This window comes from Dermochelys coriacea, chromosome 14, assembly GCF_009764565.3.
Source record: "Dermochelys coriacea isolate rDerCor1 chromosome 14, rDerCor1.pri.v4, whole genome shotgun sequence".
Taxonomy (NCBI): domain Eukaryota; kingdom Metazoa; phylum Chordata; order Testudines; family Dermochelyidae; genus Dermochelys; species Dermochelys coriacea.
Genome location: NC_050081.1, coordinates 23,166,668 through 23,184,087, shown reverse-complemented (window position 1 = coordinate 23,184,087; position 17,420 = coordinate 23,166,668). Strand labels below are relative to the sequence as shown.

The following is a 17,420-nucleotide window of genomic DNA, read 5'->3' as shown; positions in this document are numbered from 1 at the left end:
CTCTAGTGACTACAAACAGGAGCTTGACTGGCTTTGCCTAGGGAAGCACCTAGTAAAAGATGGCTCCTCTTCCCCTCACAACTAGATAACCCCAATTCTCTGCTCCAGCCCAGGGGATTACTCTAAATTTCATCCAGATACCTAAGGACCACACATCAGCTCCAGATAGAGTACAATGTTTTCCTCCCTTCTCAATATGCCCCCTGCACCAAGGATTGCAGGCAGGGAAGGGAAGGAGCCAGCTGTGACTGTTCCTGAACCCTCCAGGGACTCTTCTATACAAAGGGAATTCCCACTGGAGCAATTATGGGTTGTTACTTCTCCTGTCATACCCCACGAGAGGCACAAGAGCAGTGGAGCAAAGCAGAGCAATCTAACCCCCAAGTATTGACTGTGGACCCTTGTTCTTTTGAAATGTTTGGTCTACAGGCCACCCTGAAGAGGGTGAGTACCACTGCCTGATGCCACCATGATCTGATGTGATGGATCTGTGTAAGCTTGGGGTACTTTAGGACAACATATATGTTGTTCCTACTTGTGGAGACCAGAGAAAAATATTTGCTCCACTATTGAGTACTTTATCATCTGCTATGTGTATTGATGGAATGTCTCCAGGACTGCCATATCCCTCACACCTGTCACATGGTACTAAACGAACACAGCCAAATAGACCCTATCACTCGTTTCGACCCAAAATAGTTCACAAGGGATGGATATATAGCCAAGTCAAATTTTGCTAAACATCCAAGCAAAATGGATCTTTTATTTATATCACCACCAAATACTATATGTCTGAAGTTAATGAATACATTTGCAAATCATCCTAGACAATGGAAAAGAACTGTCCCAAGGCATCAGCTGTAAACGATCATCAGATTATTCAGAACCAAACAATGATCCCAAGAAAACAAACGGTAACACTGAATCCAGGATACACAATTATTAACTACAACTGTTATTTTAGAACACACACCAAAAGTTTCCCTTCCCAGCTGCTTATTTTGTTTTATTCGAATAAAAACCATGAGCATTAATTTTAGTTGTACTTAATTGAATAATTTCTCAAGGGAATAGTTCAGGGAGAGTTTTAAAGCAGCCTGTTTCCAAGAGCCATTACTAATTGGCATGTACCATAATCTCAGTGTGCCAACCAAAATAGTATGCTTTAATGTTACTGGAACTACTTTCAATCCAGATGTGTTGAGAACTCTCAGTGATATAAGGCAGACAATAACTATATTTACACAAAGTAGTATTTTGAGTTTCCTTTTGCAGCTATCTGGGATGAGATAACAGTCCCCATAATTGGAAGCATTTGAATATAAAGCCAGGTCACTTGTTTCTCCCCCTCATTCCCAACAAAAGTTTTGCTTCCCTTTCTTTATTGATTTAAAGGCGCTCTCTCTCTCTCTGTGTGTGTGTGTGTGTGTGTGTATAGAACAGATCCATGGACTCTGCAATCAAAAAGGCAAATTGACTCCAGTTTACAAAACTTACTGAACTATTTTTGCCACTAGCATATATCCCATGTAACAACACTGATTGCAATTGGGTGGCATGGGTTACAAGTCAGTAGGAGAATCTGGCCCATTGTCTTGTAAATATTTTTTCTATGTTCCGTAAATATCTTTTCTATGTACTCAGGGTGAAAGCCAAAGAGCTCTTCTCACTATGAAAAAAGAAAAAAAGACCAAGAGGTTTCCCAACATGTAGTGAGATCTTCAAATCACTGACTTCAGGTGCAATGCTACTGAGTAATTTTTCCACACAGTTGTGTTTAAATAGAAAGCATTAACTCTGTGAGTACAGTGTTCATCCAGTAATAAACACTGGAGTCTAACCATGAACATTTACATAATTGTGTTCACACCAGTTAATCAGGTAAGGGAGGGTCCCTATCTGAAAAGTTTCTCTTCCTTTTCCATTGGCTTGTTGCCCTTCACTCTATGGTATTTGTAATGTACTCTATGGCAGAGCTTGCACAGGCATATATGTCTGAGTTTTCATTCATTTCATTCAATAAAGTAGGACTTTAAACAATGGATATAAAAAATAAAGAAAAAAGACTGAACTAGCCCTAACTTCACATTTTTGTTCCCCCTTTAACACACAGTCAGAAGTATGATTTGAAATGTGCCAATATCAGAAGGAAACTCTCAATAGCTATAAAAGTTTCTTGACATTACCTCACTATCTTCCCAAGTCTGCACGCTATCACTATATTCCTGTAATAGATATGAAATGAATTTACTCAAAAGCCAAGACATATGTAATGATTCAGTGGGCAACAAATCCACACTGAAGTTGCATGCCGTTGGTCTGCCTAACAATACATCACTAATGAAAGGACCACTAGAAAAAGCCGACGGCTCATTAAAACACAGCTGTGAAGTTTTCTTTTTGACTTATAGCAGCAGAGAGTGATGTTAGCAGCATGTTGATGGATAACCCTCAGAGGCAGGCTTCTTCCTTGAGGACAAAGGCCTATCCACTTGGGAGCTGCTGTAGAAGTTTCTCAAGCACCTTGCAAGGAGTCCAATTTCTCAAATCTTGCCTAGATCTGAAGAGACCATTTGTTCCATTGCAAAGAGATTTACGCCATTGATTACAGGGCTAATACCATTTTGTCCCCAAGGAAAAATTACAGTCAATAGGTTTTGCTTTAAGATAACCGGTATTGCCCCTCTTACATACAAGAACTTTCAAGTAAAACAATAGCTTTTCCAGTTTCTTTACAGCCTTTGAGAAGACTTAAAACACATGCAAGCAGAAGACAGTTCAAGTATCGCAATTTCTGAGATGCCCAATCCGTATGGGATGTATAATTCATAAAGTTATTCCTACCCAAATTAAAGAAGATATGACCAAAAAAGCAGGGCTTACATGTCCAAAAGTTTCAGAGTAGCAGCCGTGTTAGTCTGTATTCGCAAAAAGAAAAGGAGTACTTGTGGCACCTTAGAAACTAACAAATTTATTGGAGCATAAGCTTTCGTGAGCTACAGCTCACTTCATCCAATGTTTCATTTCACTTCATCGCATGTTAAAAACATACTTTATAAGTTATGGAAATACTGTTAATTGCCACCACGGTTTCCACAAATGAGAATTTTTAAACAATTAAGAATTAAGAGCACTTGGTTTAGAAGTAGATTTTTAAAAGGATTGGAAAAAATGAACAATGATATTCTACAGTTCTAGGAATACCAAAAGTATATTACACAGAATGTAAAATTTAAGGAGAGAAAATGGAATATGTGCTGATGTTGGCTTTATTGCTTCTCTCTTCTTCATTAAGTTTCACTTTTTTATCACTGGAGCAGTACCATTTTCAGATACCATCTGTTGTCCTAGTTGCCCAGGGATAATGTTGGACTACCATCAAAGGGGTGATTTCACAGCAATAAGGGCAGAGACAGCCATCCACCTTCTCCAAACCAGAGTTCATGTTTAGCATGCAAAACATTTAATTTTTAAAAATTAAAAAAGGAGGCATTTTTATTGTTCATCTGGTGTAAGCCCAATGGCCAGTCCAAAGCAGGGCTTTCATGTTTCATTCTTAGCTGTTATCAGAGTTTCAGCAAAGTACGGTGAATTATCTAGGGGGAGGAGAAAAAAATCTCAAGAGTTTCCAGAAGCACTGTTAGCAGCACTTCAGTACATTTATCATTTCATGTGCTAATATGACATCACGGCTGTCTACCTAGAGACCAGCAAAGTCTCTTCAATGATGCATGCAAGATTAGAAGGCACGAGGAGCAGTGACCACAATGGCCAGGCCCAACCCTGGTCTTGCAGGGTAATAAATTAATCACTGTGGGTTCGAATTCTGTCTCCCCTGATTCATAAATACTCTAACTCATGAGGGTCTCTCACAAAAGGAATAGGATTTAGCTCTGAAAGAGAAGAGATGAAATCCAGGCTCCACCGAAGTCAAGAGTAAAGCTTCCAGTAACTTCAACGGGACCCAGCTTTCACCCTTAAGCTTCCAACTGATCTGAAGGTGTAGCCTCAAAGACTGCAGTGCAGTAATCTAATCTTGAGGTGATAAGGCACACAGAATGGTAGCATGGTCCTCATCCCACAGAAAAAGTTGGTATTCCTTTTTGCCAAGCACAGATGGCAAAATGATTTTGACAACTGCTGCATCCAGGAGCGACAAGAGTCCAACAAAACCTGAAAACAGAGAACAGGCACCTACCCTCAAAGGGACTGATATATTCTCTGCTAATTGTTCAGATTACTTCCACCAACCTACGAACATCATTTCTGCCTTTTCTGCATTGAGCCTCAGACAGCTGGCCTCATCCAAAACGCCCAGTCTCATCTGGGCATTGAATGATGTCCTCAGCTACACACAAAATGGCTGGATGGAAGGAAGATCTAGGGCTGAATGTCAGTGAACTAGAGCCAACATAGCCCACACCTCCTGGCCTAAGAACGACAGAACTTTACAGTATTCCCCAACAGTGTGTCTTGGGGTAGACAATCACCCAGTATGATCCTATGGGATCACAGATAAAAATAAGTGAAGCTACTTCAAGGAAGCTCTGTCAACCCCTGTCAGAGACCACAAACAATTCACCAACAGTATGAACTGCTCACAGTATTGAAGACAGCTGTTAGATCAAAAAGAATCAACCTGCATTCCTGGATCTAAATCCTCAATTGGTGTAAACGATCAGAAGGCCACTGAAGTCAATGCTGACTTATGCCAGTTGAGGATCTGATCCCTAATCTGCATCCATCAACGAGAGGAGCTCATCAATTAACTTAACTAGCACAATTTCATCACCATACCAAGGTCGGAAAGCAGACTGACTGTGTTGAAGGACTCTGATTCCTGACACTGCCAGAACTGTTGTAACTCAACCTTCCCAACCATCTTCCCCGAAAAGGGAGGATGGAATTAGGTCAGTAAAAGTCAAAATTGTTACATCATGGCTTCTTGCACAGATGTCCCATTCCTTTGTCAAAGTGGTCTTTACCAACCAGGAAAGGCCTCAATCTAGCACACATCACCCCCCAAATTTCCCACAGCATCATCAGAATTTCCTTGATACCAGCCCAAACTCGAGGAATTGCATTTGTCCTCCTTTCTATATAAACCATGACACTTTAAACCAAAAGTCTGTTCCGTAAGACACAAAAGATACTGATGTGAAAGAAACGGATGAGAGCACAGTTTATCACATTTATAGACAGGAGCTCCAAGAGCCCAGAGAGAAGAGCATAATTTTTAAAAATGGAGCCAGAGTTCACACACTCTCCCTTTCAAGTCTGTAGAATGGGTAGAAGTACAGATGCACCAGGAAAGTGGTTAAAAAAAACAAACATGGATAAAGCTGGGCATACACAGATAATGGGCCCCCCAAATATCTGGATCCTGGCCAGCTGTAGCTAAGGGTTTCTTCCTTTTCGCTGTCCTCTGCCCCTGGCCATAACAACTTTTCATGCTCTACCCTGTGGATTTTCTGCAGCTGTGGCTGCAAGCATGCTGTTTAGTGTGGCTCTTCTCCTCAGTCCCTGAAGGCATCTCCATAGAGGGAGCACCCCATAGGACTGCTCTATGCCTCCATGAATATCCACCCTCCACACAGTACATTTGTTGAGAGGGCCAGTATGATTCATAAACAAAAGCTATACATGGCTTAGGTTTCAGTGCCATTAAGTGAAGTGTCCACAAGACACTTCAGAAGATCGTGGCGAAACGCTTCCTTAATCTCCATGCACGAGCTCTGAATTCCAGAGTGTGACAAACCCCAGCCCAGGAAGGAAATTTTAAGCCACCTCTTTATCAAAAGTTACATAAATACATAATCTGTTCAGTCTGTGATAAGATTATCAGTCCTCACTCCACTTATTTTGCAGTTCTGTTTGTTACAGAAGCTAACAGTCTGATCGCTTTGAAATGCATGGGTGCAAGTTTGTGTGCCAACTTTTACTGAAGCAGCAGCCGGAGCTCATAACTCAGCCATAAACATTTTCACTGGTCAAACAAGAATTCAGGCTTTTCCCTTTACAAACTTTCAAAAAAGAAAAGATCTATTAAGGAAGAGTGTGAATAAGAATATAGGGGACCATAAGGTTTTATTAGTTGTGCATATGTGCATGTGCTCTTAAAGTCAACATTTTTAATGATTCAGGGCTAGTTATATCTCACCTTAAAAATGAGAGTTGTGTTAATATGGAGGAAAAAGCAGCTCAAACAGTAAACATGTAAACAATTTGTCAGTTTTTAAAAAGTGGATTTTTTGAAGTATTTACAGCGTCACAAAACACCTTACAACAAACAGAAAAGAATGAAGTCAGAAAGGGGTTGGGACATCTCTCTGACAAGGACAAATACTAGTTGAACAAAAAATGTTTCAGGTCTTCTTTCATTATTTCAAAGTCAAACAGAAGATTCCAGATGCATTCAAAATAAATTATGGTATTGGATTCTCAATTGTATCCAGATAAACACTTTTTTGGTTTACAAGGCTGGCTTTATTACAGCATTCTGTAAATCCTGACATCCCTAACTTCTCAATATATTTCACAGGGCGACATTAAAGCATTAAAAGCTACCATTTGAACTTGTGGAACAAGACTTAAAAGTGAGCTGTTTGATTTTAGAATGACTATTGAAGACAATGGCTGAATATCCAGGGATAAATTCTGTTGGTATGGATTCCCAATACCACATCTCACAATAAGAGCAGATACAAATACATGTCCATTCGTGTGTTGTTTACAGTGTTGCTGTGCTGGTCCCAGGATATGAGAGAGACAAGACGGGTGAGGTAATATCTATTACTGGACCAACTTCTGTTAACATTATATGTTAATATATATTATATTTTATTATATATTGACCTTTCCCCTTTTCCCTTGAAAGACTTAATCAGGTCCAGATAATTTAACACATCAATGCATTGTAAGTGCCATTCCCATTAATACAAAGCACCAGATGCTATGGTCTGGCAGAGGCAAACATGGCTTTATGCCACCTATCAAAACTGGAGCCAACTGGCAGCTGGAGATCCTCAGAGCACCAAACTAGCTCTACACCACCTGGGGATCTCCCCTCTGCGGGGCAATACTCACAATGCCAGTTAAGCCAGATTTAGTCCCCTTTTGTGCCACCAGAATAGGGGCCAGCTTGCTGACCCAGGTCTATGGCACCAGCAACAGCAAGGAAAGGTGTCTCACTTGTTCTACTAACAATGTTTCCAAGTCATTACAATGCAAGTGTTCATAACGTATCAGGCCCATGCATCAAGTACACGACTATGTTTTTATCAACAAGTTTTAGCAACATACAAGAACAAGGAGCTACTGTGCCTGCAGTTATTGCTTATTAAAAATACATAATCTGGCCATTTTAAAGAAAAAAAGGTTAAGTGTTTGGCATCACCAGTGGCAGGTGCACTAGAAATCCACACAATATATACACCCACACCAACGACAACATGTACTAGTTTTCAGATTTTAAAGTTTAACCTCTCTAGTTAAAGAGCAGTCCAAAGACCTATTTCAAGATTTCAGATCCTACTTTTTGACTGCCTATCTTATATAAAAACTTTAACACATTTATTCCTTTGCTTTCTATTTAAGCAAAGTTTCCCATCTGGACTGACAACCTGCATTCCATAGCTTTAGCCTGACAAATGAAAACAGCTGTGTTATAAATCTCCAAGAAAAGGATTTGTCATGGAAATGGCAACTGAGCATTAATTACGGGTGCAGTTCAGCAAGAAAAACAAACAAAAAACCCAAAACAATGCAGATTGTTTCTTCCCTGTATCCTCTGTCTTTTTATTTTAAAAGGCTAGAATTCTTAGTGCCTAAAGGGAGTTGGGTACTCAACCTGCACTGAATTTCAATAGCAGCTGCACACCTAACTCCTTTAAGAAACTTTGGAAATCCTAAGTGTATTCATGGCTAGTAAAATAAGTGGATAGACCCGTTCTTGAGAATAAAACCTCTTCCAGCCCATTGGTGTCAATGGAACTTCAAGTATCAGACATCAGCAAAGCAAATGCACAGGGGAACCAGCACCAAAAGGGCTTAGAAGGATAAAACTGTAGTAAAAAAATCTCACTAATGCCTCAGGATAACAGCATACTACCAAAGTCTCTCGGCTAATATAATAAAAAGTGTTAATTAGCAGATTTTGATCATTGCACCATTTATTTATCCATGTTTTATATTTGTAAGTTAGCTGCTAAAAAAATTTCCTTTTCTTGCCATTCATTTTCCTTTCCTTTAGAAGAAGGGCACTCTTTATACCTGGTTTCATTTTAGTATATTAATTCAGCTCTTTAGTGGCAGGGAAGGGACTGCTAGCTGATCAGTAGAAGGTATCCAAGCAAGAAAAATTAGGTTTGTTAATTCTGGTTACTGTTAACTCTCTCTTTACAAACACTGCAGAGCCTTTAATTCAGTTTTTTCTAATATTTTAATAGCCAGTGCATTATAAAAATCTAGCTTCCCATGAAAAAACACACTGCATTGTCTTGTATGCATGTGATTTAAAGATTACTTCATTCTTCTAGCCCTAGCTTCTTGGCAGTCTTTCCTATTGATCTGTGGTGAGCATTAATTCACCTTTGCACAGTTGGAGGTTGAATAACTTTCCCCATTTCTCTAGCTTTCTCCAAAACCTGAAAGTTTTCGTCATGCTTTTGACTTGTAAACCAGCGGTTTTCTTCAATTAGCTGTATTACTGCCACATTGTGCAGTGACATTCAGTTTGCAAAAATGTTTCACTGCATAATATACAAAATGTGGCTAGTTTGCTAGCATGACAGTTACTATACTGATGTCTATCCTTTTCTTTCTCTCTCTCTCCATGGGTGGCATTTAAGAACACTGACTTCTCACATGTGGAAAAGCGCGCAGAAGTTTGCTCCCAACTAAGGTAAGATCTGGGAAAACTCCCTTTGGTACCCTGATGAAAAACACTATAAGAGTTAGGTATTTACTACCACTACTAGACTACCATAATGTATTATTAGGTATCCAGGTTTACTGCAGACTATTTACTATCTATGGGTCTTGTACAACACTCAGCACCATAGTATCCAAGCACTTCCCACTCTGCTCCTCCCTCCTCCATTATCAGACTTTGTTGTTTCCTGTTCTACCATTTCTCCGATCGCTCATCGTCCAGTGCATTTTCCCATTGCTTCCCTCGTCAGTCTTCTACCAGTACACTCTATCCTCTATGTATTGGTTATTGCTATTTGACATCTCCTGTATCTTATTACAGCTCTTTTAAGTATACATTTAAAATGTTATCACACTATTGTCACAATATCAATATCTGTTTGCAGTAAGATTACGCCTGGGTGTCTATTGCTAGAGGCCAGACACGGGAGAAATGGCTGTGAGTTGCATCTTAATGTCTTTATTTTACTACACCTCAGGTAGCTCTGTGTCTGAGTTGTGTCCTCTATTCTGGGAGGATGTCTGATGTATTTTATAATTCCCCCATCTACAAGCAGACAGAATTGTATGTTTAAAAGCTAACTGAGGCGATTGTGTTTGGAACTTTTTATTAGGATTGTGGTTTGATTCCTATCAGGTTTCAGGGCTATAAAATCAGATGCTAGCAGCACAATACATGTTTGTTAAAGGCTATTCCAGCTGCAGTGGGTAAATTTTTATTCACCTGATTTTTGACATGCTGAAACAAGACTTGCTTTACACCTCTCCGATATGGTGAAGATACTTTCATCACAACAACATCTCTCTCCCTATCTCTAATTGATGCTGACTATTAAGTCTAACTGCACTGGTGGAAAGAGAATTTCACCAACCATTGTATGCTGGGTACCACGAGCACAGAGTACTCCCTGCTTATGATATAAGATGTTCTTTGCAAAAAAAAAAAAAAAAAAAAAAAAGCCATAGGAAGTACACCTGCAGTGACTTGCAAGCTGGAAAACGTTAGCTAACATTTCAATTATCAACCACAGTGCTGCTGCCTAATGTGTCAGGTGTATCAAGAAAAATAAACTTTGCAATGTTCCATTGATATTTCAAAGGGATGTAAATGCCACAGTAGTCATAGGAGCAAAGGATCAGCAGGGAAGGGGCTGAATGAACAGACTCAGACAATGACTCCATGTGAATAGAACAGCAGATCAATTCAGTCTGCAACTGAAATAGTGTACCACATGCTCTGAGAGTGGTATGGAGACAGACAGCCCTTTGAGAAGAGGGAGGGAAGAAGCAGATTACTATCCAGTGATTCCACTTGGAGCAATACTGGCAGGCCATTGCTATCACTAACAACATTTATATAATGCCATAAAATGAGAAGAGAGCAGAGGAGCAGGAAAGAATTGCAGAAAGGCAGGAGAAAAGGGGAGTCTGAGGGGACCAAGGACACTGGCCAAAAGGGATGGCATGTTGGAAAGTTGGTCCATCAACCCTCCTTTTTCAGTCACCCAAGCATGAAGCTGATGGTGGTTGCAGCAGAAATTTTGAATTTCCACAATGAGGTTTAAGACTGTTAGGTGTTGCTTCTTTCTCAAGGAGGTTTGAACAGCGTGCTGAACACCCATTTGTCACAACTTTAGTTCTCTTTTTTGTTGCATTTTCAATGTCTGAACAAACATCAGGAACCACTTTGCCATACATAGCTAGTGTCCAGTACAGCTTTCCTATAGGTCTGCTTCATCAACATTCAATCCATTTTCCAAGTTCAAATGAAAACTTCTCTTCTCCCTTGACTATCCCTCTTCTTTTCCTACTGCTTGGCATCTGTTTCAAACTCTGAAGTGTTTGGGAATAGTCTTTGTAGGAAAGACTACAGAAGTGTGTACTGTCTAGTTGTTACTGATTGATACAATCTGCAATGTGAAAACTGAACACAGCACACACCTTAAATCAGACAGAGAATGATGCTTTTAGTTACAACTGAAGTCTCAAGCAGAAGACTTATTCAGGAAAGAGGAAGGAGAGAAAGTTCTCTTCTCTTCTTTAATTCCCCAAGTACACAAATGTGGCACATGTCCAGCATGGCTTCCCAGATGTAATTCTCATCTTCACATGGGATGGATTTCCAGGTCCTCCTTAAGGCTGGGGACTCCACCACCTTTTTACTATTGCATGGCATTCCCATCCCTTACTTCTACTTCACTATTATTGTTGGGGTTTTAAAAGCTGCCTAAGGAAATTAGGCACCCAATTCCCATTGAAAGCCAATGCGATTTTGGCACCTCCCTCACGCGCCTTTGAAAATGCCAGCCTACATGAGCTGCCAATGTGCTATGAACAGTTACCAAAAGGCAAATCACTAAAACTATACATTTTTCACTTTTCAGAGTTCCCCACATTGAAGTTCACATCTTGACCATTCTTGCCTTTTACTTTTTTGGGATGAGAGGGCAGAGGAAGGAGAGAAGGGGGTCATGCGTATGCATGCGGAACAGAAAATAAACCCCTTAATTGGCAAGGGATTTAGTTCCTGCTTATTTAAAAGCAGGATTTTACCTTCAATATTTTCCTGCTGGAGAAATGGACAAACTGTATTGTTCCTAAAAGCATGCCATAATAAATGAAAACCAAACACCAGTGAGAACTCTTAATTTCTGCTGTTTATTGGCTGAGGCAATGGCTTTTAGCAAGAAAATGTTGCTTTCACTGGGCAGAATACATTGTTTATAATGCAAGCTTTTGAAGTCCAATAAGAAAAAATAGAGAGGATTTTGTTGCTTTGTGTGTGGTTTTGTTTTGTTTTAACAACGTGATACAAACCAGCTTGATACACAAATTAGAGGTGATCTCATCAGTCTGTTAACCCAGCTAAAGCAAGACCATCACTGGCAAGAGGATGGGCTGACTAAATGCCACTGATTGGCATTAATATGGGGTACAAATGCAGACTTCATTACAGAGGCAGAGCATGGCTTCTAGCTTTGAATCTGCTACAAACAGTTTAGCTGCACTGAAAAGTGGGATTTCAGAATAGTGTCTCACATTTCACATTTACCGCTTTACCATTTAGTCAGAGACTATGGCTAGTCTTGCCACCCCTCTTGATAGAAGGAAATGACCTACAAACATCATAGCCCTTACTGATTCACACAAAACAGATGCCTTGTGCAAAATGTCAGCCAATGGAAGCGGGGGGGGGGAAGGAAGAGGGAGAAAGCAAACACTTTAAAATACAGCCCGAATTGTAAAATGTGGTTTAGAAGTTTTTGCCTTTCATTTCTCATAAACTAGATCACATATTTCCATTAAGGTCCTTTTGATTTCTTTGTTGTGGAATGAACAATGCTTTAAAGCTACTAAAGTTTCATTTCTAACATGTTTCTGTTTTCGATCTAGCAGCGGGACTATTTGTTTTCCTAGCTCGTGACAGAATTAAACAATTTGTCTTTGAAAACTCTATAAGCCTTCACCCTGACCCCCCAAACCTCCCTCCTCCATCTGCTTTTCAGATTATGGTACTTTGATTTTTACCAGCTAAAGGTTTATGAACTGTTGTATAAACCCAATTACTCTCAGAGTAAATTGTTTAAAGCTCATATGTTGTTTTTTAAATTTTTCCCTGTGGAATGCTATTTGAGATTCTGAAGAGAAGAGACTCATTAGGGCATTTTAGACTAAAAACATACAATTCAGAGAACTATGGAGCTTCCAGAACTGCAGAGAGGGAAAACCTCAACACATTTAAAGAAGAATGAGGCACCCCCAAGAGACTTTTCAGGGTAGGACGGTTAAAAAAAGTAAACTTGGTTTTGGGGGGAGGAAGTCCTCTAAAAACAGATTAAGTTTCATCTGAGGTAGTGTTTTGCTCTTTAGTCAGTCTCTGCCCCACTTCCTGATTGAAAGCAGGGGTAGGGGACCTTCTGCTCTATTCTGGGATGTCAGCAGCAGATAGCATCCCAGCACAGTGTCTGATGGGACACTCCTGCAGCCAAGAGGAAAGTTGCTCTTCAACTTCCTCTGCTGATATAGCTAAAGTCTGCAGGAGATAGCATTCCAGTAGCTGAGGAGCAGGTACAAATCTGAGATGGAATAGTTGAGGGTGGCCATCAAGAAAAAATCAATGGAACTGGGCTGCCAGATGCTTCTCCAGATAAATACAGAAATGGGGTTTGAAACCATGCATCCCTAGCAGCGGCCCCAAGCTAAGAATAGGAGCTAGTTCCCACTCCTGGCACTACCAATGCCAGTATCTTGCTCCACACACACGTCAGATCTTCTCCTATTCTGTAGGAGTCCTTCTAAGTGGTGCAAGAAGCAGAACTGCTCCTGTAGTGGTCTTGGTAGCAGCTCTCCTTACACATCAATTCATGCTCAGTGATCCAACCACCTCCACCATCTTGTATATTTTAGATAACATCCCTTCCCCACACAGTCCGGATCCCTGAGCCAGATGTACAGACTAGATAGAGAGAGAACCGCTCATTCAGCTGTTGGAGGGCTCCAGCAAGGCCTCCGTTGGGACTGTGTCTGCTTTACTGTACTAAGAGAAGGTCATTAGCAGATAAGCCTCTGCCTGCCCCTGGGAAGTGGACAACCTCAGATTGAAGCATCAGGTTCCAATTTTCAGTACTGTGAGCAACTGCACACACAAATCAAGCATGCATATGCACTTGTTATATGTCAGCACTGAGAGGGAGCTATAGCCCTAAGCAATCACCAATCCAATTTTAGTTGCAAAAATGACAAATGCACACATGCAGTGCCCCTTCAAATAGGCAGGCTGAATTAATGAAAATATTCCAATTTCAATCCGGCCCCATCATCACCGGCACATGCGCAATGTGCCCAGCCATTTAATGGCATCATCGGCCAGGTGGAGAGCTGCCATCAAAATAAATCAGTGGCCATTGACAAGATACGTGACAGTCTGAAGTTGATGACAGCTGGATCGCAGGTCATTAGAAAAACCGCATGTAAAGAGACTGGCTGCACAGTTGCCCTGTCATGTTCGAACTCAGTTCAGAGATGACCACAGGTGCCTTGGCAGATCAAAACCTGGGGGGTAGATGGTTGGGTCAGTGACAAGAGAGTGATTAACAACAGTCACCACTGACTACTTGTTGTGCCAAGCAGATTCCACCATCACATCTTGAGATGGCAACATACTGACCATATGCTGTATTTGAGCCTCGTCTGCACAGCACCATGCAGGAAACTAATATGTTTTGCTGTACATTTGTAAGAAAAGAAGGACAATAACATCCAGTGAGGAGCTCTAGTTCTCTGGTCTACCTTTCCTTGCAGTGAGGATGTGTGGTCTAATGGTTAGATCAGGGCATTGGAAGTAGGGACTCCTGGGTGATACTCCTAGCTCTGCCACTGACTTGTCGTCTGACCTTGACCAAGTCGCTTCACCACTCTGTACTTTTGATCCCTCATCAATTACTTATCAATACTTCCCTATCTGGTATTATTAGACCTTATAAGCCCTTGTGAAATGCCGAAATCCTTTGCTATTATAGTGCTATATGAACGAGGGCAAGCACTATCTTAAATGGAACAAGCAATACCACTAACTCACCACCTGCAAACAAGATCAGATTAAAAGACCCACCAATGTCTTATTTACTTTTGCTTCTTTCTATTAAGTCTCCTCACAGGCTGTCCCCAGTGCACTGTGTAAAGCAGCTGTTAAGAAACAAGGACAGTGTGTTGCTTTAACGAAACAGCTTTACCTCTAGTGTCAGAAATGACAAATGATGAATAGTTTCTAGCGAGTTCCTGCCGTGAGCCCGGCCCAGGCTGTCAGGCCAATATTAACGGGTTCGGGTTGGGGGGTTACCCTTCAAGTGGCCAACATAAGAGGAAGACCAAGGTGCCATGAGTTCAACAGCTGCAGCTTGTTTAGAAAAATGCAGGCGCTCATTCAAGTTGTGCAATCAATCTGTATCCAGCTCCCCCTCCGCCCCGTTCCACCGATTTAAAGTGGAAGTAAAACACTGAGAAGTTAAATATGGGGTAAGACAAGTTGCCTATAGAGGCAGAGGACAGTGCTGCATGTGCACCTCCAAAGACATCTCCCTCCCGTTTTGCCTTAGAGGTGAACGGGATAGCTTTCATTAAACCTTGTAGTGAGTTTCCAAATAAAAGGCATAAAGATCCAAATATTATGAAACATCTAGTATAGGGAAATTATAACTAAGAAGCAAATTTCAGCACAGCTGCTGGACTGTGCTACATCACAGCTAGCACACAGCAATTGGTAGAAGGCGAAGAGAGAAGCCCCAGATTGCATGAGGAGATGCGATGCTGGAGGCAGACTGCTTTCAGGCACTTAAAAAGTGCAACTATAGCTCACATGCTGGATCAGTGGTGGTGGTGGTGGTAAGGCAATGTATTTTGTGACTATAAAAATAGTTCCCAGGAGAAAGAGGAGAAAAATAAGAGGAAAGGTTTAAAAATCTCAGACCTGATCAGGGCCCTGCTCCAACTCTTTGCTCTACCAGAGCAGTGCAAAGGATGCAGAAATCTAGTTTTAAAAGCCAGCTGAGGACTGTTCTTGCATGCGTGAATCCCTAGGTAGTGCAAAACCAGCTTTACACCAGGCACCAACACTGGCCTGCTCAGTGTAGGGGGCAGAAGGCTGTTTAGCCAGAGCATACTGTGTGCTAGCCATCCTGGGCTTCCTCTACCTATGCACCCTAACACCCAGCACATAGCTCAGGTGCAGCTGAGGATCCAGCCCCTTTTTTCCACTATTTTGAATACAATTACTATTTAGTAATGTATTCTGACCTTCACTCTCCGGGCTTGCTGGACCAGATTTGGGACCCTTCTCCCAGGAGCCCGGCTGCCCTTTCAGAAACGACATGTGGCCCAACAGCCATTTCCAGCTCATTTTCCAACTTGTGAAACATTGAAGTATTTTGACATATTTGAAACCTCTCTCATTAGCTTGCCTCTGCCCACTACTGTCCCTGAGACAAGAAGAGTTGGAAGAGTCAGGATATTGTTGGGGAGAGACAGTTCTTAGCTTCTGGTTACTAGTTCAAATCCAGCCAAGATGAGCAGCAGACCAAAGGGGTAGCTGATAAGGGATGTGGTATTCACAGTCCATCAGTATAACCACCGCACACATCCACTCTGGATTAAACAGGCGTTGGAGCCTGGACCATAGTGGAGATCTCTTGAGATCAAAGCTCAAAGACACTGGTTTAGGCCAAAGGCATTAACTTATTCCATTAGTAAATCTAGGAGGGCCTCATTCTCCTTTCAAGCACCTTTCTGCAACACCACATCTACAGTAGGCTGTAATTCTGCAGCCTATCCCCAGCTATAATCATTGCTGATGTCAGGGAGACAGTTTGCTCAAATAAAAGGTGAGTACTCATCTCAGGGTTTGGTCCATCCTCATTATTGCTAATTAAGCACTGACTACTTGCTTAGTACTGTATAAGACATCTTGAAATCAAAGACAGATGTGCCCCATAAATTACACTTCTATCTGCTGTGCAAAATTCAAGGGATTTATCAACCTTTACAGCACTATCTGCCCAATGTGGCTATTTGCCACAGACATTGTAAAGATTCATGTTTATTGATTGCAGCTCCCCAGATTCTGCAGAAAGCCACGGCTTTATACCTCACAGGCAATACAAACACATCAGCCTCATCTTCCAGCACTCCCATTCATTTCAGGATCTGCTTCTGAGGTGCATTCACCTTTTTAAAGCCCTCTTCCTAGTCTATCTTACTGACCTGGCTTCTACTAGTTTTCCTGATCCACCCCATCTATCACCCCCTTTTGGACATCCCCTCCGCCCCACAGAACTCTTGGGGTCAAAATCCTCCCCCGCTGCATCGAGCATGTAGAACAACCTTCCACTTTCTCCTCCATACTGACTCTACATCTCTTCAAATCTCATCTTAGCTCTTTCCAGCTTTGCCTCTGCACCATATTTCTCCCTCTGCTACTCCAACTGGAGCATTCATAAACTGTTTATTTAGGAAGTTTTAACAAGTTTACAATTCACTGCCATGTAAATATCATAAACAAAACAATCATTAAAACAATGAGCTTATTTTACTTAGAAAAACTTTATGTGGTAGTGTAATCACCAAGTTGCTCTATTTACCAAGGTCTTACCATATTACAAAGCGAGCCTTTTTACACCATCCAGAACATGTTATTTCTGGTGTTTTATTAAAATCAAATGAAAATACATATATGTATCAAACCAGGCATGTCTATCAACTGTTAATATTCAAAAGAAATTGGACAGGTGTGTTGGGTTTCTTTGCAGGCAAATGTATTAGGTCTACAAACAGATGTTCTATGAAAAAGGAAATAAGTGTGATATGTTATTGGCCTGATAGTTTACAGGGATTCAAGAGCAACTGGAACATGTATTATCAGTTACAGTTTCATTCTGTCACTCGTTCGTAAGTCATTTTAAGATATGCCCCACAGATATAAAATACAGTTTATTATA

At 41.0% G+C, this 17,420-nt stretch overlaps 1 protein-coding gene across 11 annotated transcripts in view; it reads right to left on the bottom strand.

Moving 5' to 3' along the window:
• The window catches only part of STX8 (syntaxin 8), a 172,761-nt gene that overhangs the window by 77,684 nt on the left and 77,657 nt on the right, over positions 1-17,420 (bottom strand). For 2 of the 11 annotated variants that reach the window (XM_043496331.1, XM_043496333.1), the window contains one exon: positions 16,909-17,261. The exons of 8 other annotated variants lie outside the window; for them this stretch is intronic. In XM_043496331.1, the coding sequence (XP_043352266.1) occupies positions 17,186-17,261 (76 nt within the window). In that variant the 3' untranslated portion in view covers positions 16,909-17,185. Of the gene's footprint in view, positions 1-3,119; positions 3,597-16,908; positions 17,262-17,420 lie in introns of those variants that run through there. One more of the 11 variants, XM_043496334.1, reaches the window with a different exon arrangement.